The sequence below is a fragment of the Melanostigma gelatinosum genome (assembly GCF_949748355.1).
Source record: "Melanostigma gelatinosum genome assembly, chromosome: 22".
In the NCBI taxonomy this organism is placed as follows: Eukaryota; Metazoa; Chordata; class Actinopteri; order Perciformes; family Zoarcidae; genus Melanostigma; species Melanostigma gelatinosum.
In genome coordinates this window covers 16,128,772-16,154,456 of record NC_136655.1, presented here as the reverse complement: position 1 = coordinate 16,154,456, position 25,685 = coordinate 16,128,772, and the positions used below count along the sequence as shown (strand labels likewise).

The 25,685-nt window shown below is 44.5% G+C and overlaps 1 protein-coding gene across 1 annotated transcript; it reads right to left on the bottom strand.

The window, feature by feature from the left end:
• Window positions 1-1,108: 1,108 nt before the first annotated feature.
• Window positions 1,109-25,475, bottom strand: podxl (podocalyxin-like). Its single transcript, XM_079294075.1, has 8 exons — window positions 25,115-25,475; window positions 11,858-12,478; window positions 10,174-10,484; window positions 10,029-10,052; window positions 3,679-3,811; window positions 3,522-3,565; window positions 3,293-3,412; window positions 1,109-2,227 (listed from the first exon to the last, which is right to left on the bottom strand). The coding sequence occupies exons 1-8, from the start codon at window positions 25,155-25,157 to the stop codon at window positions 2,033-2,035; spliced, it is 1,491 nt and encodes a 496-aa protein (XP_079150201.1). The 5' UTR covers window positions 25,158-25,475; the 3' UTR covers window positions 1,109-2,032.
• Window positions 25,476-25,685: the final 210 nt, after the last annotated feature.

Below are 25,685 nucleotides of genomic sequence, written 5' to 3'. Positions count from 1 at the left end.
CATCACAGCTATAATAAAAGTGAAACTGTAGACACACAACGAAAATATAAAAAAGCAATCAACAGGATGATTGGAGTGCCCAAGGTGATGGATTCACTTGAATATAAGTACATATATATTAACTTCTTAATGGGTTTAAAAGGAAGGAAATTATTCAAACTGAACAGAATCCAAAATGACATGTGCCCAGGTTCTGCTGTGAGGGTTTTAATATCAAGTCACGAGACTCCACCCTCCAGCAGCAACACCGGTGTGGAAGAAACTATTTACAGTGTCGACCTAAGAGGTGGTTTTTAAAAGCAAAGCAAGCGGCAGTCCAGTTGTATTCTTATTAGCAACATTTGACCAACAGTGGACTTTATTTAGTGATCATTTGAGGTTAAAATAGAATACGTGTCCTGGTCCTTAAATTTCAATATATTTGTTACATGAAACTGCTTTAACGCAGGACAATGTGTTCTCAAGTGGTACATACAGAATAATGAACAACTCCATTTCCCTTCATTTCTGTCGAGTAAGTTGCTCTTAAAGACATTTTCAATCGGCGAGTTGAATGTGGCAGCAGAGTACAACATGCATATCTGTAGGTGTCAACTTCCTGTTTGACTTTTGTTATACAACTGCAGAATAGCTACTAGTCATACCAGATCAACGTCAGTAATCAAGCTTATGTTGTGTTGCTCATGACATTTTTGAACCAATGGAAATATTTCTTTAAAGAATACTGAGCGATATCCTCCATGTATGGAAAACCAGAGGGGCCAGAAGCAAAGCGTTCCACACTAGCATGCTATTTAGCACTCCAACAGGTGTTTCAGTATGTCTGAAGCCAACAGTATGTGAATTGCTTACTATTTCTGGTGAAATATTATATAATGCTCACACTGGGAACTGCGCCGGCATAAATATCCCAGAATGCAACGCGGTAATGACGACGGCGTTCATAAAAGATGATGGCAGACGCTTCAATTGAAGTAACTAGGCGTGATATATATATATATATATATATATATATATATATATATATATATATATATATATATATATATATATATAAAGAAACAAATTCAGTCTTTCTGATTCTCACAAATCATCGTTTGGTTACATGAGTGGCACGAGTTACCGCGGTTACGCGTCTCCAATGTCGGACTTCGCATTTTATGAAGAAAGCTGGAACCTTTTCCCCTCGTTTGTATTCACGTTAAATGTATCGAGAGAGCGCAAAACAAAATAAACTTGTGATTTGTCCCCCCGGGCATTCCGTACACCCTGGCCTCAAAATGTAGCACTGTGGATTAAAAGCCCATTTGTCTTTTTTCTATTCACCTAAAGAAGCGTCTTAGTGGACATCGTCTTTCTTAATGAAGTTAACCGGCGCCACCTTCACGGCCAAAAGCGGAGAAGCGGCCCGAGGTCCTCTGCGTCTAACAGTAAGTCTGGAGCTGCGGAGGCAGCCGGCGTCGGTGGTGCTTCTGAGCTTCCTCCTCCTCGGGCCTCCGGAGCCAGCAATCCGTTTAACAACGTCACCTGACTCTTCCTCACTCGCAGAAAATAACTTGAAAATACTTTATTTACAGGTGATTGTGTACAAATCAACTCTTTTTTTTATGAAAAGGCACAATTTTCTTGTCTGGTCTGGAGCGCTTAGAGTTTTCAGAGTGAATTGTGTGAAGTCACTTATAAAAACAAATGTTTAGTCAAAACAGGGAATGATTTAGTGGAGTTTTTTAAAGGCCACCATGTACTATTTGATTGGTACTTCATCCCCAAAGGCTTTGATACTTTTAATCTTCATGTATATATTATCAAACTAGAGTAGAAATATATCAAACAGACTTGGCGTGGCTGTTGGATAGGAAGTATGTGTTTGTCTTCTCTGGCTACAGGGACAACAACCTCCAGGGTCAGGAGTGTAAGATAAGGGCTGGCATGGAGCAAGAAGTTTGGATTCTTTTGTTTGTTTTTTGCGTTTGTTCTGTCGCCGTCTCCTTTTCCTCCTCTTCCTTTTCCTCCTCCGTCCCTGGTCGTCTCTCTACAGGTGCGTGTCCTCCTCGTCCACTATGTCCTCCTTCAGCAGGTTGTCAATGGGGACGATCCAGCTGTCGTTGAACTCTCCGTTCAGCGCCACCTTCTTCTCTTGCATCTCCGGCTGCACCTCCATCACCTCCAGCGTCGGGTTGTCGTGGTATCCGTTCTCCACCGTGTGCAGCTCCTCCGTCAGGTGCTGCTGCAGGGATTAAAGGGACAAAGTCTCTAAAAGCTGTATTCATATTTGATACTGCTAAGTTATGTTAAAGGGAAACTTATTTTCTATTTTTGCATGATTTTATGTCTGGTTGAAGTATGTCCACTAAAAGTGTTTGTTTTTGGCGCTGACAGGCTCAGATTGTTCGAAATGTCTGACAACGTTATGGAAAGAACCCTACAGAGAAATATAACCTTTTTCTTTACCTTTCACTTGATCCGATCTGGTCCGTCTAACCAAGTCGCGCTCGAGGAAAAGTCTCGTTCGTAAATCCGGTGAGAGGTGACTTGTTGCCGGAAGACTACGGTGGAAACGGGTGTGAGTCTGAGAGGAGTGCTGGTATTGTCAGAGTTTGTTTTTCTGAATAGTGGATTTCTACAATGTGGATGCGATGCGAGATTTCAGAACGAGACTTCTCCTTGAGCGAGACACGCAAATGACAAACGGAGCGAATCAAGCGACGGGTAAAAGAAAAAGGTTTTATATCTCTGCAAAGTTCTTTCTGTAAAGTTGTCAGAGACTAATAACAATCTGACCCTGTCTGCGGCAAAAACAAGCACTTTAAGTGGACGTACATTGAGGAATAACATTGCAGCCTGTACGGCGGCTGCAGCTTCTCACTCCATTTCAAAGACTGTTGTCCCCATTAGTCACTTAAGACACAAAAACATGGAAGAATAGGGTCCAAGCAGGAAAATAAGTTTCTCTTCAAGTCACTTTGACTAATTCGAAGTCTATGCATTGACATTTTTACGTTTTACAGTTACATTTGTATTCATTTTCATGCATAAATCTTCTAATCAAGGGGGAAGTTTGTCCCGGCATGTGTGCAGCAGGCTGAGTACTGTTGAGTACTGCCGACAGCTGTGTTGTCTTTGCTCATGTTGTTACACTAGTATAGAAAACAATCAATCAAAACGGGACCAACCACTGGTTGGTACAGAGGGAACACTATTCGTCCACACAGGCCAAAAGAAAACCTGAAGTAATGTGAGTCCTTGAGGGTCAACCCCTGCGGGACGTTTTGTAGCACAGCGCTCCACCGACCTGGTTCTCGTTGTACGGCTTGCGATGGTGAGAGGCACAAACGGCGAGGATGACGATCATGATCAGCAGAGCTCCACTGGAGGCCAGGATGGCTATCAGGGTTTTGCTATCCGTTGGTTTCTTTAAGCAGAGAATACAATAACAGAATGACATCTCTTAACAGCGCGGAGCCCGTCACTCACTCTGCAAGTGTTTCAATATGCTGACCATTCCATGTGTTAACCCTTACCTTGGTGATTTCTTCATAGTACTGGGTCGCGAGGCTGGTTTTCACTGTGAGATACATTCAGGTGTATTTGTTAGCAGATAGAAAATTCAGTTGGCCTCTAACCTCAACCTCAACCTGACAGAATGTGACTTTTCCAAAGGGGAGGACAATGCCTCACCTTTTCCATTTATCTCCACACAGTCGAACTGTATTTTGCCGTTGTGGTGCCGCCATGTAAGGGTGCAATTCCCATCTTGCAAATTGACCATCAGCCGCCTGCACAGCTCCACCAGATCTTTATCCCCCTCTTTCTGAAGGTGAAAAGGGGCACAGCTGTAAACATCTCTGCAAATAATAAATCCTTGACATTTTTCTATTTTTCCATGAATGACTCCGAGCTGAGCCGTCGCCAAGCTTCTATGCGGTCACAGTTTGGACAGGAAGGTCAAAAGTGACGGCTGATGTCATATCTTCCTATGCTGTGATGTGTGGGTTTATTTCTGGTGTGTAATGGAACGGCACAGCTGTGTAGGCCGTCAGACAGAGAGGGTGAGTGTATGAAAGAGGTGTGGGAAAGAAGGAAACTAGTGAAAGGCAGGAAGGGTTCCCACTGAAGACACTTTTTCCACCCAGTTACTGGAATCCTTTTTTTGTTTATAGCGAGCTTCACTGTTTCCTGATGATGGATCCGCCCAGAGCCTCCTGCACTGGTGGGAAGTATTCGTGTTTTTTTCAGACTAGTTTACTTAAATATTTACCTGGGAGATAATTTAGAGGAAATGTCCATTTTTTCTCCAGCTTTTTTACCACCCATTTTACCAGGGATAGAAGTAACAAGTTACATTTACTGTCATTACTAGAACCAAGCAGTTCGTTTGTGTAATTGTACTTTTATTTTTTTTAAATGATCATTTTACTTTACTTTTATCACAAGTATTGCACTTCACTACATTTCGACTCGCATCCTTTACATTCTAGAAACAAAAGTCACATTTAAAGATCCCGCTACACCGAAAGGAGATGAGTCAGCAGTCGCAGCACAGAAGAAGTTGCTGGTGTGTCTGCCCTCTGCAGGGTATAGTTAGTATTATTGTATTTTGGCATAGTTTAAAAAAAAGTTAGCATCTTCCTTTATTAATGACAGATTTAATGCACCACCCAGTGAGCACGCTGAGTGACCCAAATCAAACACACCTTGGATGTTGCCTCACCAAGAGGTGCATGTTGGGTCTGGCTGACACGCTAAATGCTAACATGCTAATGGAGGATACTCCGGCAGTGACTTCTGCTTTCAGTGCACCATGTGACTGCAGAGCCTCATTCAGCTCCAACGTTTTTTAATTTGAGGAGTGCAGTGGGAGAGAGAGAGGCTGAGTGGACTGGTTATAGTGGGACAGAGAGGCTGAGTGGACTGGTTATAGTGGGACAGAGGGGCTGAGTGGACTGGTTATAGTGGGACAGAGAGGCTGAGTGGACTGGTTATAGTGGGACAGAGAGGCTGAGTGGACTGGTTATAGTGGGACAGAGAGGCTCAGTGGACTGGTTATAGTGGGACAGAGAGGCTGAGTGGACTGGTTATAGTGGGACAGAGAGGCTCAGTGGACTGGTTATAGTGGGACAGAGAGGCTGAGTGGACTGGTTATAGTGGGACAGAGAGGCTCAGTAGACTTGTTATAGTGGGACAGAGAGGCTCAGTGGACTGGTTGTAGTGGGACAGAGAGGCTGAGTGGACTGGTTATAGTGGGACAGAGAGGCTGAGTGGACTTGTTATAGTGGGACAGAGAGGCTGAGTGGACTGGTTATAGTGGGACAGAGAGGCTCAGTAGACTTGTTATAGTGGGACAGAGAGGCTGAGTGGACTGGTTATAGTGGGACAGAGAGGCTGAGTGGACTGGTTATAGTGGGACAGAGAGGCTAAGTGGACTGGTTATAGTGGGACAGAGAGGCTCAGTGGACTGGTTATAGTGGGACAGAGAGGCTAAGTGGACTGGTTATAGTGGGACAGAGAGGCTAAGTGGACTGGTTATAGTGGGACAGAGAGGCTGAGTGGACTGGTTATAGTGGGACAGAGAGGCTGAGTGGACTGGTTATAGTGGGACAGAGAGGCTGAGTGGACTGGTTATAGTAGGACAGAGAGGCTGAGTGGACTGGTTATAGTGGGACAGAGAGGCTCAGTAGACTTGTTATAGTGGGACAGAGAGGCTCAGTGGACTGGTTGTAGTGGGACAGAGAGGCTGAGTGGACTGGTTATAGTGGGACAGAGAGGCTGAGTGGACTTGTTATAGTGGGACAGAGAGGCTGAGTGGACTGGTTATAGTGGGACAGAGAGGCTCAGTAGACTTGTTATAGTGGGACAGAGAGGCTCAGTGGACTGGTTATAGTGGGACAGAGAGGCTGAGTGGACTGGTTATAGTGGGACAGAGAGGCTAAGTGGACTGGTTATAGTGGGACAGAGAGGCTCAGTGGACTGGTTATAGTGGGACAGAGAGGCTAAGTGGACTGGTTATAGTGGGACAGAGAGGCTAAGTGGACTGGTTATAGTGGGACAGAGAGGCTCAGTGGACTGGTTATAGTGGGACAGAGAGGCTCAGTGGACTGGTTATAGTGGGACAGAGAGGCTGAGTGGACTGGTTATAGTGGGACAGAGAGGCTGAGTGGACTGGTTATAGTGGGACAGAGAGGCTCAGTGGACTGGTTATAGTGGGACAGAGAGGCTGAGTGGACTGGTTATAGTGGGACAGAAAGGCTGAGTGGACTGGTTATAGTGGGACAGAGATGCTGAGTGGACTGGTTATAGTGGGACAGAGAGGCTAAGTGGACTGGTTATAGTGGGACAGAGAGGCTGAGTGGACTGGTTATAGTGGGACAGAGAGGCTGAGTGGACTGGTTATCGTGGGACAGAGAGGCTGAGTGGACTGGTTATAGTGGGACAGAGAGGCTAAGTGGACTGGTTATAGTGGGACAGAGAGGCTCAGTGGACTGGTTATAGTGGGACAGAGAGGCTGAGTGGACTGGTTATAGTGGGACAGAGAGGCTGAGTGGACTGGTTATAGTGGGACAGAGGGGCTGAGTGGACTGGTTATAGTGGGACAGAGAGGCTGAGTGGACTGGTTATAGTGGGACAGAGAGGCTGAGTGGACTGGTTATAGTGGGACAGAGAGGCTCAGTGGACTGGTTATAGTGGGACAGAGAGGCTGAGTGGACTGGTTATAGTGGGACAGAGAGGCTCAGTGGACTGGTTATAGTGGGACAGAGAGGCTGAGTGGACTGGTTATAGTGGGACAGAGAGGCTCAGTAGACTTGTTATAGTGGGACAGAGAGGCTCAGTGGACTGGTTGTAGTGGGACAGAGAGGCTGAGTGGACTGTTTATAGTGGGACAGAGAGGCTGAGTGGACTTGTTATAGTGGGACAGAGAGGCTGAGTGGACTGGTTATAGTGGGACAGAGAGGCTCAGTAGACTTGTTATAGTGGGACAGAGAGGCTGAGTGGACTGGTTATAGTGGGACAGAGAGGCTGAGTGGACTGGTTATAGTGGGACAGAGAGGCTAAGTGGACTGGTTATAGTGGGACAGAGAGGCTCAGTGGACTGGTTATAGTGGGACAGAGAGGCTAAGTGGACTGGTTATAGTGGGACAGAGAGGCTAAGTGGACTGGTTATAGTGGGACAGAGAGGCTGAGTGGACTGGTTATAGTGGGACAGAGAGGCTCAGTAGACTTGTTATAGTGGGACAGAGAGGCTCAGTGGACTGGTTGTAGTGGGACAGAGAGGCTGAGTGGACTGGTTATAGTGGGACAGAGAGGCTGAGTGGACTGGTTATAGTAGGACAGAGAGGCTGAGTGGACTGGTTATAGTGGGACAGAGAGGCTCAGTAGACTTGTTATAGTGGGACAGAGAGGCTCAGTGGACTGGTTGTAGTGGGACAGAGAGGCTGAGTGGACTGGTTATAGTGGGACAGAGAGGCTGAGTGGACTTGTTATAGTGGGACAGAGAGGCTGAGTGGACTGGTTATAGTGGGACAGAGAGGCTCAGTAGACTTGTTATAGTGGGACAGAGAGGCTCAGTGGACTGGTTATAGTGGGACAGAGAGGCTGAGTGGACTGGTTATAGTGGGACAGAGAGGCTAAGTGGACTGGTTATAGTGGGACAGAGAGGCTCAGTGGACTGGTTATAGTGGGACAGAGAGGCTAAGTGGACTGGTTATAGTGGGACAGAGAGGCTAAGTGGACTGGTTATAGTGGGACAGAGAGGCTCAGTGGACTGGTTATAGTGGGACAGAGAGGCTCAGTGGACTGGTTATAGTGGGACAGAGAGGCTGAGTGGACTGGTTATAGTGGGACAGAGAGGCTGAGTGGACTGGTTATAGTGGGACAGAGAGGCTCAGTGGACTGGTTATAGTGGGACAGAGAGGCTGAGTGGACTGGTTATAGTGGGACAGAAAGGCTGAGTGGACTGGTTATAGTGGGACAGAGATGCTGAGTGGACTGGTTATAGTGGGACAGAGAGGCTAAGTGGACTGGTTATAGTGGGACAGAGAGGCTGAGTGGACTGGTTATAGTGGGACAGAGAGGCTGAGTGGACTGGTTATAGTGGGACAGAGAGGCTGAGTGGACTGGTTATAGTGGGACAGAGAGGCTAAGTGGACTGGTTATAGTGGGACAGAGAGGCTCAGTGGACTGGTTATAGTGGGACAGAGAGGCTCAGTGGACTGGTTATAGTGGGACAGAGAGGCTGAGTGGACTGGTTATAGTGGGACAGAGAGGCTGAGTGGACTGGTTATAGTGGGACAGAGAGGCTCAGTGGACTGGTTATAGTGGGACAGAGAGGCTGAGTGGACTGGTTATAGTGGGACAGAAAGGCTGAGTGGACTGGTTATAGTGGGACAGAGATGCTGAGTGGACTGGTTATAGTGGGACAGAGAGGCTAAGTGGACTGGTTATAGTGGGACAGAGAGGCTGAGTGGACTGGTTATAGTGGGACAGAGAGGCTGAGTGGACTGGTTATAGTGGGACAGAGAGGCTGAGTGGACTGGTTATAGTGGGACAGAGAGGCTCAGTGGACTGGTTATAGTGGGACAGAGAGGCTGAGTGGACTGGTTATAGTAGGACAGAGAGGCTGAGTGGACTGGTTATAGTGGGACAGAGAGGCTGAGTGGACTGGTTATAGTAGGACAGAGAGGATGAGTGGACTGGTTATAGTGGGACAGAGAGGCTGAGTGGACTGGTTATAGTGGGACAGAGAGGCTGAGTGGACTGGTTATAGTGGGACAGAGAGGCTGAGTGGATTGGTTATAGTGGGACAGAGAGGCTCAGTGGACTGGTTATAGTGGGACAGAGAGGCTCAGTGGACTGGTTATAGTGGGACAGAGAGGCTGAGTGGACTGGTTATAGTGGGACAGAGATGCTGAGTGGACTGGTTATAGTGGGACAGAGAGGCTCAGTGGACTGGTTATAGTGGGACAGAGAGGCTCAGTGGACTGGTTATAGTGGGACAGAGAGGCTCAGTGGACTGGTTATAGTGGGACAGAGAGGCTAAGTGGACTGGTTATATTACGCTTTAACAGTACGAGGCTACAACACCCTCTCTCCCTCCATTGTAATGCCCAGCAGCCACCGTTGATTGTGCGGCTTCGCGGTGTGTTACAACTGTGCGGCCTCTCCTTAGCTGTAATATGTGAGTTTGTGGCTTGTGTATATTGTTTATAACTCTCTGTGTTGTTGCCTTGGTAATGTTTGATTCTGCTGTTGATTACTGTAAGAAGTGTCAGGTTATCTAATTCTCATGCATCCGCCCTGAGCCTTCCACTTAGCACTTATTGTATTCATATTAGTTTGTTTCTGTACTTTTGCTCTCGTTTATGCTCTTAGATGCTTGTCTCAAAAAGGAGATGCACTTGTGACTTCTGGTGACTAGTAGTTTTCTTGAACACCTATGTTGAACACACTTATTGTAAGTCGCTTTGGATAAAAGCGTCGGCTAAATGGACTGTCATGTAAAGTGGTGTCCACACACTTTTTGTCGATTGACTATCATTTTGTGTAATTGTCTGAGGTTTATTCTAGTGAGGCTTCCCTTAGGAAGGTCGCTGCATATTTATAATTAATAATCAGTGCTACACATAGGCTGCAAAGTGCTGTCAATGGATTTGTGATGCAGTATAGCAAGTACATCATAATTACATTTTTCTTACCTGAAGAATAACACATAAGCAGAAGTTCAACACAAGTCACTAGATGCATTGGCAACTGATGCAAAAGCTGTAGCACTAAAAAGGACTCGATGGTACAGCATATAAAACATGACTTATTGTTCTTTTTCTTCCTGCAGGATGTTGCACGATTATTCTCTAACTTTGGGGAGTAAATGTCAATGGAGAAAGGAGTGGAAAGGGTGTGGGGCTGCCTTAGGACAATGGCAGAGGCTCGTTGAAATTCAGAACACAAACTGTGTTTATTGTCACATTGTTTTGTTTGGGTGAATGGAAACAGTCTGATGCTTGAAACAGATTACAAATAAAGCAAAATCTTACCTCGTGCCCGTTGTTTAGAGAATACTGCAAAATAAATGAATGAAAAACAGTACGTCAGTCAAAAGCATTTCTGATGTATGTTAATGTAAAGTGAAGGCAAGTGAACACACTAACTCTAACTCCCTTTTGTCACAGTGTGTCTTACCAAAAACGTCTTTGGCTGAGCTGCAGCGGTGCTACTGGTGCTGGTGGTGCTGCTGGTGATGCTGCTGCTGGTGGTGCTGCTGGTGATGCTGGTGGTGGTGGGGATTGTGGCTGTGGCGGTGGGGATTGTGGTTGTGGTTGTGGAGGTTTGCAGGGACGTAGTTCCAGCTTTGGTACCAAAGCTCTGTGGTACAGGAGGTCCTGCCTTGGAGGGGGTGCTGGTGGTCACTGTGTTCCCAGTTAGCTCTGTGGCCCTCGACACTGTCTGCTCGTGGCCTGTAACCGCCACAGTTGTTTTCTCGCCACCTTCAACTAGATACAATGCGACAACGGTAAAGATATTGTCCCCTGATAGTGATGCCTAGAGCTGGGACAAAATCATTGTTGATCATTTGGCACAAGTAAGTCTCAAATCTTTGTTCTCAAGTCCTGGGTCAAGACTGACAAGTCCCAAGTCCTAAACTTTGAGTGTCAAGTCCTAAACAAGTGATAAGGTGCTCTTCATCAAATGTAATGCCATTTGCATCACTGCCTGTGTAAATAAAATATATTCATTCAATGTTAAATAATATGCGCTGTACTTGTAAGCTTATATTGCGGAGTTGTGAGGTCACTGTAAGTAGGTCAAAAACTCCTAGCAGGGCATTCCGTCGCCTGTTCGCACGATAGAAACAGATACAGTGGCCCTGAAAGAAACACTTGCTTAAACCACCAGATTAGGGCGGAAACTGCCATCTTAGAGTAGGAGAAGAGTTCTCTTTATCTATTCACACAGAGACTTCAAAATAGCTTAGAACTGCACCCTTTTCCGGCACCTTAAGTGTTAACAACATGCATACACATTGACGTTCCAGAGAAGGCGGGATCCGGACGTGAGCCAGTGTGGGTGAAGATGCCCAGTGCTCCAACAGGCTGTCTGAAAGCTAGAAACAGATCCGCCTCCAACTTTGCTTTAACCAATAGGCTTCCATCAGAAGAACCTATTACACGCTTGCGCACTCTGTCTTAAGCGACTTTTAGCTTTCACTTTCCTGGGGTCCGTGCACGTTTAACTGCTGGACATAATACTTCTGTTACAAATAAACCTTATTGCTTGAATTGAGCTAAACGCCTCGATCTCAGTCTGTTCACTCGAGTTACATTCTCAACACCTGTAATTTTCGGCCACACCTTTTGCATACTTGTTGACCAGTACATAGTCTTTGTACGTGAACGGAATTACGGGAAGTTAGTGTTAAAGTCCCAGTCATTTTTTTTATTTGGTCAAGTCTATAGTCATCAAATGTATGACTCCAGTCTGACTTGAGTCCAAGTCGTGTGACTTCAGTCTACACCTCTGGTGATACAGGCCCCTCTGAGCCAATCAGTGACGATCACTTTTTAAACAGCTTAACATTCTTTTGTCAGCTCAGTGTCATTTTGAAAAAGCAGGCATGCACATTTGAAATAATGAGCTCAAATTATCTTCTTTGTCTCGATGAAACCACCAGATTGAATAGTTACCAGAAGAAATACTCCAATAATCATTCATATTTATAAAGTCAATCTGTGCATTTGTTTTTTATTAATTTATTTACAAGTTTTGATTCAAGTCAACTGTTTTGGGCGACTTGGGCCATTAAAAGTTTGAAATGAACCCTCAGTCATTCCCATCATGAGTGTGCTGTGCATATAGAGGGATTTACCTTTGCTGTCCTGGCTCGTCTTGGTGGGGATGATGGTGTGAGTCACAGACTGTTGCCCCGACGTAGGGGCAACCGTCAAGACCTTTGTGATTTCGATTGTCCCCACGTTGCCAGGCTGCCCGGTGGTGGGCCCTCCAGTCCCAGATGTTTTACCGGGTAAGGAGGCTTCAGGTGTCTGCATTGTGGTGGCCTTGTGGGTTACAGCTGAAACGCCGCTGCTGTTAGCTATTGTGGCTGGGGCCACGTTCTTTGGTGAGCTGGGGGCCGGGGTCGCAGCAGCAGCAGTGGCACTCGTAGTAGGGAGGGGCCCAGAGGACATGGGAGGTGCTGGTGTGTTGTTTGTGACAGGGGGCATTTGTGGTCCGGCAGAGGTTGGCTTGTCTGTAGGCTTGGATGTCGCAGTCATAGCGGGCGTGGTGACCGCAGCAGCTGACTTTGTGGATATTAGAGCCGTTATAGTTACGGTCTTACTGGGCATCGTTGGAAGAGGTCCAGATGTGCTGCCACTTGTTGGCGTGGTCGATGGCCCGTTCGTGACGTTGTTCGTGACGGGAGCGTTCGTTGTCACAGAAGTAGTACTCTGGCTGTCTGCGTTTGAACAGACGCTGAGAAATAGGAAGCCTAGGGAGTGAGCAAAACATAATTATTATTTTATTATAACAAACCAATCAGTGGCAGTGGTTTACCGAAACCTGCATAGACAGATTTTGTGGCCACTTAGGGGCAGCACAACAAGCTACAAAACACAACATTGACATACTATCGCCTCATAAAGTTGGTATGAATATGTTGACTATTTACACATCCAGCAGACATGGGAGCAGTGACATTTATTTGGAGAAGTGTTTCTGTCCACCTGAAGAATGCAAGTCCGATATTTATTCCTCTGTTTTGTTCTCCACCAACTTCTGAGAAAAATGTGTCTCTTTAGCTGCTAAATAACCATTGGATATATAGAAAACACAGATTGGTGCAGCTTTAATTAAGAATAATGGCCTTTTTTTAAATTAGTCTAAGTCAAATCTAGCGGAGTCCTCTGAAGTCTGAGCTATGTCGACCTCTGCTCCTGCATGTCCTGCATTTTTTTTTTCAAACAGCTGTAAGCTTCGGCTGCAGCTCTTCGTCTTCCTCTGTTGCTCTATTTATAGTGACCGGCACAGGATGCTGCACACAATAAACTTGGAAGCGCCACACCCGCGACCACGGCCTGCTTGGAGTGCCCCGTGAACAATCCTCGCCTGGCTCCACGGCCAGAAAACAATGGCCTTACCCCCCCCCCCCCCCCGCTGGATCGTCAGCATACATGCGTGGTGACACATGAGGTTACACGTAGTCATTCTAAATGGTATGTACATTATGTCATATTATGTAATATTATGTAATATTATGTAATATTTCTTTTATTGCAAATCACATGTATTTCCCCTCATTGAAAGTCACTTTATAAACCACACGGTGTTATTTTAGATTCTTGAATGCCTGACATTTAGCAGCCGATGACAATGAAAATCAACGAGGAAATCCACCTGCTTGCTGTGTTTGTGTGCAATCTTTGGGATGAAAACGTTAAACCATGCAAAAACACAAGTGTGGTGCAAATATACAAGAGATGAGTAACCATGTTCATTTAGTGTTTCCATCAGTCCCTGTCCCTTATGACCTACACACAGTACCGTTTACTATCACTATGTATGATAACACGGTTCATGGACCGTGACAGCCAATTCTCATATGACAAAATGTGTTAACGCCTACAGGTCCGTTGGTCACAGAGCGAGCTGAATCTGCCGATGTGACATGGCTGAAAGCTCCGGAACAGCTACTCAATGGACCTTGAGGTGAGACTGTTTTGTCAACTTCTGATTAGTTAAGACTGAATGTTGACTTTCAAAATACTTCGTATTCAAAGTGCTAGTGGATATCGTACGAATCTGCGCTACACAAGTGGTCATGGAAAACAAGATGGTGTGTTTAGGTTACATTGAATGGAGGATGGCGATGGGTGGCTTTCATTTCCCAAGATGTGCATTTGTTGGGGACTATTTTCAGCGGCGGATTAATCCACCTTCGGTGCTCTAGTTTTACCTTTGTTAAAACCTCTTAAGCCCTAGCCCTAATTTTAGGCCTCTGCTCGAAAATTGCATACCCATACTCAATGGCGTAATACGTCACATTGCAATGATTTCTGGGTAATTCCCTTTGGCTAAGTCAGCATACCATGCTGACTTAAGGAAAGTGTTCATAAAGGGCTCAAAATGTCTGCGAGAGAGCCCTCAAACACTCGATGATTTGACAGTGGGACATCCCTCAACCCTCACGGACTTCGCGGGAGCGAGCCTCAAAGTCCGTGAGTCCGTAAGGGGGGACATTGGGATTTGGCCACAGACGCTATGGGGGACACAGCAGCATGGAGCTGCGCAAAAATCGAATGGATTAATTCCGTTTTTCATCACCAAAACCATCAAAACGTAAGTTTTTTTACCCAATTATTTTTCTGGTGACCTGTGGCTGATGTTGGCATATATATCCATAACTTTTGAACGGTTTGAAAGAGAGTAATTTCGAAAACGCTACGCGACGCCGGGTCGAATCACGGCCCTGCTGGATGTGCTGCATCCGCCATGGACGCTCTGCGTTTTCTCATGAGACCAATACAAAGACCATAGTACACAGTTTTTTGCCCAAAAAAACGTGCTATTGAGTTAAAACTTATAGTATTCTTCTAGATATGATCTTAGTTCATGTATAATTGTGTTTTGCAGTGTGTAAAATGGCTCCCATGGTTGTTTCGCCCAGAATCTCTTTGTTACACAGGTATTTCTTTATTCTTTTTTATTTTTTTATTCGTTTCGCAAAAGTGAATTGTACACAGAGTGCACATGTGTGTACCCCCTCTACGTCCCCTTTAAAGGGGACCCTCAACATTAAAAGGAACGCGAACGGCTAATCATGATTTTCAGACCCCCGCCCTCTGTAAACTATCAATGGATAAATCTAAAAAAAGAAAAGTCACAGAGGAAAATACAGAGTTTGACTCTTCGTGGACGTATTCATTTGCTTTCACTGCCAACAATGCTGACTTACTGGAGCTCTCCGGCACGCAAGGAAGAAGATGGTATACAGGTATGGTTTTGGTCTTTTAATGGGATTTGTGGACATTATGAAAAATAAAGAACATCACTGAATTAATCTTCAAGTACATGTTGAAAACTGGGAAAACACAGAAAACGTTTCCCGCATACCCTTCAGGAGATTCCCGCGAGCTCCTCTCGCCCGCAATTCCCACAGTGTTTGAAGGCAGCGTTAGGAACGCTGTCAGGAGTAAGCAGATAAATTCAAGTGGAGGCCGGTGGAGCCGGGGCTGTCCCGTCTCTAAAAAGCACGGACGCGTCACTTATCAGCCCTCGGCCTGCTGCCGCAAACGCCGTTACTAAGAGAGTACGGCTGCCGGAGTCCTCCGCTCAGAGGACTCCACTGATTGAGCCCAGTTCAGTCCACGGAAGTTGGAATTAAGTGTGTGTTTTCCAAAGATGACGCAGGGCTGCAGATTGACACATTGAGTTGTTGCAGTGACCAAATCTTTCCTGCTAACTACACTTTATCTGCCAGGAGTTTGTTTTTCTGGTGAGATGTCTTCGCATCTCATTCCAGCCTGCTGTCTCTCATCTCACGCTCTCCCTCCCCAGGTGAAGCTTCTTGTTTTGGTGTGACCCCCGCTGACCCCGAGCTGTCACTGACGCATCTGTTTCTTAGCGAGCAACAGCGACTGCTATCAGTGTCATAGGTTGTTTTTGATGGTTTTATAATGATGTGTAATGTGAAAGTTAGCGGTGGCAGCAGGCAGCAAAACAAAAGCTTGGATGGACAAACTGCAAGCAACCTATCTAGCCAGCCTGGTTTCCAAAACATTAAGTTTCCATACAGTGAAACTGCATTGCCAAATATGTTTTCAGGGTTTGTATTTGAGTTATGACAAGTACGTTTCCAAACAAACACAGGACTTTCACCCAGGAGTTCACCGTTTGTGTCCTGTACGAAACTGGAAGTCAATGTTGATTAATTTGACTTTACATCCATAACGTAGATAATATAACACATTTTAAGCCAAACTGTGATGTTTTCTTTCTTTTAACCACGTGTTAAAAAAAACTGCGACCGTAATCAGCGAGAAAATACATTTCTCTCAAAACTTAACTGAGAATGCAGTTCAGTTGTATAAGAACGTATTTTTCGGGGCATTTCATTTTTAATTTTGATAGAACCAGTCGAAATGACAGAAAACAAGGGGACATGCAACAATATTGTGTTCACAGGTTGTTTCACTGCCCCCAAGTGGCCCAAAATCAACTAATACTTCGTTCAGTAGTATGAAGAGGTATTTGAATAATAAGCAAAAAGGAATTATGTGGCTTTTTTTCAAAAAGCATCATGTTATCCACTCAAGATCCGAAACATAAGAAAAACCTTTTGCCCAAAACTGAAAGACTGTGTCCTCTTTTTTTTATCTCATATTCTGCTTTAAAAATATAACAACAACAAAAGTAACTTCATTCTATTCAAATCACAGAACTAAAGTAGCAAAAGTAGATACTTCAGAAGTCCCAAGTTACTCTAAAAAGAAGCATAACACTGCGTATCACTCCCAGATAGAGTCCAAGAACAAGTTGTCTACTTTCTATCCATGCTTTGTGAACGTCCTCCTGGCCCTGAACCCTGTGGCCTCTGTGACCTCAGTCTGCACAGAGTGTGTGGAGCTCATTCCTGCACCTTTACTGAGAGCGTAGTCCCTGTTGCTACGCTGTTTGTCGCATCGTGTGACCTGCCCCGGTGTGAGGGTCAGACAGTAGAGCGTGTGAGAACCGACGGGCCTTCCTTTCCCTGGCTCTTCCTTCTACTTCTTGGCTCACTTCAGTGACAGGAAACACTTCTGTTGATTATCTGTAATAAGCATAGACTAAAGGGACTGTCGTTGGTCTTCTGCCAGTTGTTTCTATTGTTCTCACTTTCGTTTAGGTGTACGCCATCATTAGTGCCACAGGGAAGTTTGTCTGCAGCATTCGACCGAAAATGATCATTATTCCCTGAGACTAAGTGGAGGTCCAGAGGAGGTCAAAGGGTGCTCTCTGCCTCCCTGACCTCCCCATAGGAGGTCCCGCTGTCGGTGCGAACCTGCTGACAGTGTGGCCAGAGGGTGGAGACTGGTTGAATTGTCCTCCCTTCCCCTGGCTGCCATGTTGTAAATAAAGGCCCCACACAGGCCGCAACATGGAGGGGATAAGACTGAAGAGACAGAGGGGACGTGGTATCGTTTGTCCCCATTCAGCCACGGGAGCGTCAGTGAGGTCCGACACCGCTGTTGGGTGATCCGGTCTGGCTCACAGTCCGTGTTCTGGGTGGTGTTGGATGGGGTTGAGGTCAGTCAAGATAAAATAAGATGGAATCCTGAAGGAAATTCTTGTGCCAGAGATTGATTAAAAATTACAACAGAATACGAACAAAAAAAACAATTGAATAATAAGTTGTAGAAAAATGTATCTTACTCCAGTGAAAAATAGAATAGCAAAAAGAGTTAGATAAATATGTATTCACTAAAATAGGAAAAGTGAATTACAACAACACAAGATTAAATCAACAGCAAACATATAAAGTGTATAAGAAGTAATAATAGCACCAGTGCCTAATAGAAACGAGAGGAGGAAAAGTGATCCTGCACTTGTTATATTTGCATTGATATTGAAAAGTAATAAAAAACATATTGCACACGAAATATTAAGATGTGGAATGGGGTGGACAAAATAACAGGAACACCTGAACATAAGTAACACGACGGTAGAGTATACTGAGAGATAATTGTAATAGGATTGTATTGTGTAGTAAAACGGGCATATGAGTGTGTGTGTGTGTGTGTGTGTGTGTGTGTGTGTGTGTGTGTGTGTGTGTGTGTGTGTGTGTGTGCGTGCCGGCTATCCTTCCAGCCACCCTGACTGTAACCCTCGGATTGATGTGCGTTTGAGCATGAACATGCGCTGGTCCCGCCAAACGGAGGAGAGTAAATAAATAAATGATAAATGTAGCTGTTGCTCCAAAGCTCCGGCGGGACAAAGCTGCCCCGTTAGCTTGGTGACAGCCCACACAAAGGCCCCTCCGGCCCCCACGTGCGACCATGCAAGAACAGGCTACTCCCACCCCCACCCCACTGCAGCCGAGGTCCTTTTCAGGGTTTCGACTGCCCCCATCCTCGTCCCATTGAGAGAGGTAATTCAGCTCTCTGTGGGACTGGGGGTGAGGGAAGGAGGGGTCCTCGCTTTACATTGTGCGCTCCCGTGAAGGGAGGTGATGAGCTGTGAATGTAAAAACACTCGGTGGGAATAGAAGAAGACGAGAGAAAGGGAGGAGAGACGGGGGGGGGGGGGCTGAAGAGAGGGTTTCGAGATGCCTTCAATCTCATGGCCATGTGGACATGACTGACCACACACACACACACTCGCACCCTTGCACACATTATCCACAAACAACACACTCCCTGTCCTTGGAGACCAGACTGGTATGTGTGTTTATACGAGCTGTGGGGTGAGCCGATGGTAAAAGTTCAATGTTAGAGCTCCGTAACAACCCCCCCCCCCCCCCCCCCATGACACACACATGCGTACACACACACACACACACACACACACCTCCGCTGAGATAAATGAGCTACATTGAGCAGGACAGTCTCTGAACCCACTACAGCGGTGTATTTAACAGCTATGTGCTATATTAATATGTAGATGAACAGTGTGGCATCTATCGATCAGTCTCTGAGCATCTTTTATTTTACGGCAACATAGCTTTTACTGACACATCAAATAGAGACATGATGATGTGGGGCTTTCACACACAATCTAATGTACGTCTGTTGACTGTAACACTTTTTGAAATGTTTAAAACCTTGAAATGTTAATATTTTTTTGTGATTTATTTTGTGTAAAAAATGAGCTGGAAAACAATTGCTTTACACATAGGCTAAATAGACTATAATATGATTCTTATATTTTTCTACTGTATTTTGTTTGAGCGATCGTCATTTGATTTGTACATATTTATAGGCTCATGTGTAATTATTCTTGTATTTTTTGGTTGCCACTTCTTTTTTTTACAGCTGTGTTTGTGTTGGAAAATGACATCATGCATTTCAGATAAGGACAGTTGAAAAGGTGCTGAACAAAGACGAACATTGAAAGCAAAGAAAGTCGGCAAAAAGGAACCAAGCGGCTCCTTGAGGTTGAAGGTGTGTCGAATGATCAAATTGTTACAAGAGCAAATATTACAGTTGGAGTGTCTCAAATATTCAATGTAGCCTAAGAAGTCTCGCTAAGTAGAGATCTCTAAGATACGCTATCTTAAGTAGCATATTTCAGAGATCTCTATTTAGCTAATATTCTATTCTCTACACTAAGCCACATTGTAATACATGCAACTACCAGTACTGTTATAGCTAAATATGACCGGAGCAGACACTCTTTTACATAGTTGTAATGTGTGAACAGAATGAAAGACAATTAAAAAATGTAAGCAAATAAAACATATTGTTGCAAAATATTGTTATATTGTAGCAAATATAGAATTGTCTTGCTGTGTAAGATAAAGTAGCCCAGTGACAGTTGAGGTGTGGTTCACAGTAAATATATAGTGTAGCACATATCTATAAACAGAAAAGTGATGAGGATGACAGGCTCCTATAAATGACATAGGAAATTAAAATAGAGTATTTGGCTAGATACCATAAAAGGTTTGTTTTTTGTTATTTTGGTGAACCAATCCTTTCGGAGAGGCTCAGTGTGTGTAGGCATGTTTCATTTCACACACACACACACACACACTTTGCTCACCGCTAATGGAGCAGCAGACATTTTCTGTTTTCCTAAAACCTGAGAAGTGAGGGGAGTTCACACAAAGTGATGAGGCAGATGAAAAAGAGTGCTTAGAAAGTACGGAGCAACAGATGAGGGGAGGAGAGGAATGAGGAGGCCCGGGATGACGGAGAGGAGGAGGGTGAACGAAGGTCCGCCACGGTACCAGCCGCGGGCCTGATTAATGGACACATGGGTGTGCAGCGCGGCATGCTGGGTAGAGGGAGGGAGTGCGAGGTTACAGTAGAGGTGAAGGCGAGCGGCTCTTTATCTGCGGCGTCAGACAGTGATGAAATGCTCAGCTTTACAGAGAGCAGAGGTTCCTCCCTGAAGGAAACTTCCACATGCCAGCCATGCCTGGCCTTTAATAACAAGACCCACTGCATCTAGATTCTAAACAGCACACAGATCCTAAAAAAAAGGCTGCCTCGGACCTTCAGGAGTCCTCGAGGGACGTCAGGAATGTGAGTTGTATTTCCAAGGGGTTTGAACAGAAAACCAAAACAATAACTGACAAAGTTTTCTTTCTTGATGGCATCAATTCTGCTATAAATCATGAAGAGTCACGCCAACTACAAATCCTTCTTATTGCCATCCATTTTCCAAAACATACCAGGATTTAGATTTGACTGCTTTCGTCACACATCAGTCTGCTGTGAAGATCTATTAGCAGAGAGTTGAGATTGCTTATCCATTACAATGAACTGTATTTTCTTTGCAAGCAGGGACTGATTTAATGGGGCGTTCAAGGACTCGTGGACATCAAACATTTGATAATTATCTGCAGACAAACATTAAGCATGGTTGATATAAAAAGTGAAGAAAAACCTTTCCAAATTACAACTAAACTACATCACGCCGACAACAACTGAGCACCGCTCATTAAAAACTGAGTTGAAACACGGTGGAAAAAAAAGTTTAGAAATTTCCAAAATTTGAGGGAAAAAGTCTCATCTGAGACACGATAATGGTAAGACACGAGCCGCTATCATGTAACTTTCATCAAATTAGAAAGGAAAACGCCTTTTAACCCAAACTTAAATGCGAGCAAGCTAACGATATAAAACCACATTTGATTAGCTCAGTGAGCAATCCATTGACTGTTCGTAAACTCGTCCTGTAATTATGAGACTGAATCCATGGTTATTAATGACCAAAAACATGTAAGTTGATTTGACTTGAAAAATATTTTTTGCTGTGAATCACACCTAGATTCTGAACTCCCAGGACTCATTTTGGGGTTTTTAAGCAACACAACCCTTTTTCTGCAGATGATTTATATTCTCATCGTAATAACTCATAATCCTTATTTATACCAAATAATGGCGTTGCACATTGTTTTTCATGTCATGAAAGGCAAATTGAAAGAAATCTGACCGACCCTGCTCTGTAAATATCATACTTCTCCTCTGCCTGTTTTCCACCATGCGGCTGGATTGAAAGCCTCGCGGTGGCTGAGTGGAGAGGCTGGCTCAAGGCCGTCTCCGACCGCCACGCCCTCCTTGGGAACTGGGATGTTGATCATGTTTTTTTCCACCCCCATCTATTGTTCTACATTCTCTTCCATGTACGCCAGCCAGCGCAGACACCAGACGAGTGTGCCAAATGGGCAGCGTCTCCCCGGGCCGCTGGTGTGCAGACAGGCCGGGAACCCCGGCTGCCTGTTATCTTGTAGGAAACGGACAAGTCATGAACCCGCAAACGCACCAGAAAGACGGTCTGCGTAGGGGTAGGAAGTCCTGGAGAGGACTGATAACTGATGATCCTGCCTTCTTCCTACAGGATCCAAATGGTTTATTTAAACCCCCTTCAGGCGTTTGATGATTCAATTCGGCTGCACCGTTTTGAATCTTTGATTTGAACATCCCGGCTATATTTTTAACTTTCAGATGCAAGTAGCTGCAGTTAGCAGGATTCTCTGCGCTATAGAAGCTTGAGTGGAGAAAGTGAAATGGCATGTTCACTGAAAACTGCTTATAAGCAGACAGAAGTAGAAATACATGTTCATTCTAATGGCAGGAAGCATGATACCAATTTGCAGTGAAACAATAGTCATGATGACATCGAAGCCTTTATATTGGACAATTTTGTCCCCCAGAATATGGCGGAGAAACTGCACAATCAGACAGCAGACTCGCGGGAAAGGGAAGCAGTACATGCGAAGCTTCTCCACCAGCTGAACACCAGACAGGTTTGGCTAGCTGGATGATGTCATGCTAATAACTTATTTAGCTTTTTAAAACGGGGACGGATCCAACACGGACAGTTACGGGAGTGAGGGACATGAAGCACCTGCTGAGACATGATATATAGTTATAAATACACATATATATATATATATATATATATGTGTGTGTGTGTGTGTGTGTTTTATATTACAGTGAATATTATTATATGATATATATATCATTATATTATACAGCATATTATTATATGATATATATATTAATATATGATATATATATATTGTTATATTATACTGAATTGCCTGTGTGGGTGACACAAATAAGATGTCCTGACGTGTTTGTCAAAGTGTTATTTACTGCTTTTTTTCATGTTGGAATAAAAGTTGAATGTTTAACTGCAAAGTAGTAATACGTGTTTGATACCTTTATTGTTTTGCATTAAATCATTCTGGGATGTTTGCTGAAATTGATTGGATGTGGCACAGCCCTACCTAGTACATGTTCCACCAGCTGCACTGCGTATAACCATCTGTTATAGCCCAGCGTTCAGCATATTCATCCAGCAAACTATACCTACCTCGGAGTGTTACAATAGCCAGTATTATTTTATTCAATCTGTCCATCCGGGCAAATTGGTGGATCCAAATGTTGTAAAAAAAACATATATGATATAATTTCTTTCTAATCATCCAAAATAATGTTACGTGTATGGTATTTTTCCAAGTAGGCCACTGACTGGTCGATAGGTGCGATGCATTGAGTGGGCAACGCGCCGTGTATTGAGTGGGCCGGTCTGACAGGAACTCCCGGGCCACTTTTCCCCCAGTCTGCCCCGGTCTACAGGAACAGTGATGTTCCTTCATTTCATTGTCTTCTGTCTGGATCTCCAGGTGATTTCTTTTTCAAACGGTTTTGATCCTGGATATATACCTCAAACACATATTTTAGACCCTTCTGTCTGTTTCTCACACTTCTTCAGGGAATGCAGTTAGTGACAGTGTGGGCTCCATGGTAACATAGCTCTGACAAAGGGTCAGTTACAAAGTTACTCTTCAGCTAAAAAATTGCAATGTCTAGGTTTCCGAGCCCTTCTTGTGATAACAGGCCGTTAAACACACAAACGCAGATGCACACGCACAAAAAACGTGTCAGGCTTTTTTATTTTTCGGAAAAAGTGCTGACAAGCCTTCAGATTGAGTTTTTGGGGCCTGTGTCACATGTTTTCTTCACACAATCAAAAAAATAAAGTGAAGGCCTCCCATCTGAATCCACCGACTGTAGTGGCGAGAGCGGCAGGTGCATAATGAAAGGAAAACACTTTCCTCGCCTCTCAGCCAGGGAGTGAGGTCAGGGGTGCGCTTCATTATTCAGGGCCCTTGTGTCCACAGCTATTGGAGGACTTTCTCTGAGTGTGTGTGAGTGTGTGTGGATGTTGAGGAAGAGGGGGGGCTTTGATGGGAGCCCTAACGGTGGGATGGTGGAGGGGCAGATGTTCCAGCTCTGACTCCTACTGTGCGATTACTACTTTCCTACAGATTCAATACAGTCCACACAGCAACAGTCTGCTTCCCAAACTGTAGCGCAGAGGAGGGTAAAAAAACTAAAACAAGTAGGGGGTTTGCTGTTCAATGTAGAGGATTTCACTCTGCTCAATTTGTGCACAAAGAAGCAAGACGAGGACAAAAAGGCTACTGGCAGCGACCCTGGTTTGCAGCACGTTTCAAGTTTGGCAGCGTTCCTCTGTCAGCGTCCACCGACGGGTCTCTGTGTTCTCTTTGCTTCTTAGAGACTGAACGTGTCCACAAACTGAGCCATCCAAGCTTTTCTGCATTCAACACCCCTCCCGTCTTGTCCCCTCAAGAGATTTTATATGAAGTATTATACTAACGTGTATCTTTTATCTGGTATTATGCTTCATGATCAAAATTGAGATGAAATGGCTGTACACAATGTTATCTAAGGTATGACGTAAACTACATGTAAAAAACAAACAGTGTATGGGGTAGTAAAGTATAGGCCTACATTGTACAGTAAAAGATCTCATGAAATCTGTGGAGCTGTGAAGTTAAAAAACAGCTGAATTATTTGGGTAGTTATTGTAAAACACTTTAAAGGTGATATAATCCTGCTTTCAGTCAAAAACATAAGTCACAAAGTCTTCTGTTAGTTTGAATGTAGCCTATTTGAATATGACTTTAACCAGTGGTTCCCAAGCTGGGAGTCACTGCCAGATGATTAAAAGCGATATTTCTGTCACTCAAAATTCAGTTTTTGTTTTTGTATTTCTCCTTGTGAAATACTGCATATACGTGAATAGAACAAAAAACAACCCTCTCAGGTCAAACTAGCAGACAGCCCACAACCCAACAACAACCATTGGATTAAAAGTCAACGGCATAGAAAGTAGTTCAAACTAGTTCCAGCTCCAGCAGCTACGACATGACGCTCACACTTTCACCAGCAAGTCCAACAAGACGACGAGATAACACAGCGAGGGGCCGATCACTTGCATAATGACAGGAAGTGCATGTACTCGAGCACAGTTAAGAGATACTTATACTTTACTTTCGTATTTCAATTTCCCACACCTTCATACTTCTACTCCATTAAAGGGATACTTGTTAACCTCGTTGCATAGAATGTTCAGCATAAAACATCTAAAGTAATATATATTCACAGGGCCATTTGTCTTTAGAATAATTACTTTTATTACTTTTAAAATTACTTTTATTTTGATACTTTATGTTTTCTGGGGGGGGGGGGGCGAGGGGCTCTTTAAAAAAATGGTTGTATTGCTACATAACTTAAATAAAGTATAATTGTATTGTTGATATGTGAGGTAATTATTGTTGGAATACTTCTAAATTATTATTTAGAAAATAATTTGCCAATTTAAAATGCATAATTTTAAAGGTAATGGAGTAATTCTACATGAATACATCACAACTGTTTTATCGATCATTCTAACAGCACCTGTTGGTTTTAAAAGCAGCCGTATTGCCCTGCAGCGTTTAAATGATGCTGCTGCACAGAGACACTTCAACTGCTTTCACTCCCCCAAAAACAACCATGGACATCCTAAAATACATTTTACAACTATCAGAGAAAAGGCCACGTCCCAGCATCATGACACCCACAGACCCATCACTCCCAGGTGTAGATTTAAGTCCAGTTCTACTCACTGAGTGAAAGCAGCAGCCACGTGATCCTCATAGTCGCTCTCATCCTGTTTCTGCCCACTTCTTATCCTTCATGCAGCGCGACAATCCGTTACTTCGTAACTGGAGGCGGATGATGATTAGCTCGAGCCCAACCGCTGACCGACGCCGTCCTGTCACGCCTTTCTCCTTCACTTTCTCTCTCAAGTAAGTTAAATGATCTCGCCCAATGTATTGTTCACTTCTTCCTTTTTTTCTCTGCTTCTTCTTTTTCTTCTCTTAAACTGAAAACCAAGAATGCTTTTGTTTGTCTCCACTGCTTCTTTCTCTCCTCGCTGTGCAGACTTGGGGATTTGGGGGGAGAGAGTGTTTCTGCAGTCTCCTTGGCTGTAGGGTTGTAGCTCAGTGTCTCTCTACCGCTCTCTCTCTGTCTGTCTCGTCTCCCACAGTGGCTTGATGCTGTGCCGTGCTCAGCCAAAGCCTTCTGCTGTTAGCAGCCAGTGCAGCAGCCCCGGAGCCCTGCCCCTGCCTCCCCTTATCAGGAGGAACCAGGGGCAGACCCAGTCCGGTCCAATCCCAGAGCTCTGGACTCACT

Coding starts and splice junctions, on each gene's coding strand:
- podxl (XM_079294075.1), bottom strand. CDS start 25,157: ATGAGAGCGACTATGAGGATCACGTGGCTGCTGCTTTCACTCA. Junction 10,485..11,857: donor GACGAGCCAGGACAGCAAAG/GTAAATCCCTCT, acceptor CATTGTATCTAG/TTGAAGGTGGCGAGAAAACA. Junction 3,566..3,678: donor TGTGGAGATAAATGGAAAAG/GTGAGGCATTGT, acceptor TGTATCTCACAG/TGAAAACCAGCCTCGCGACC.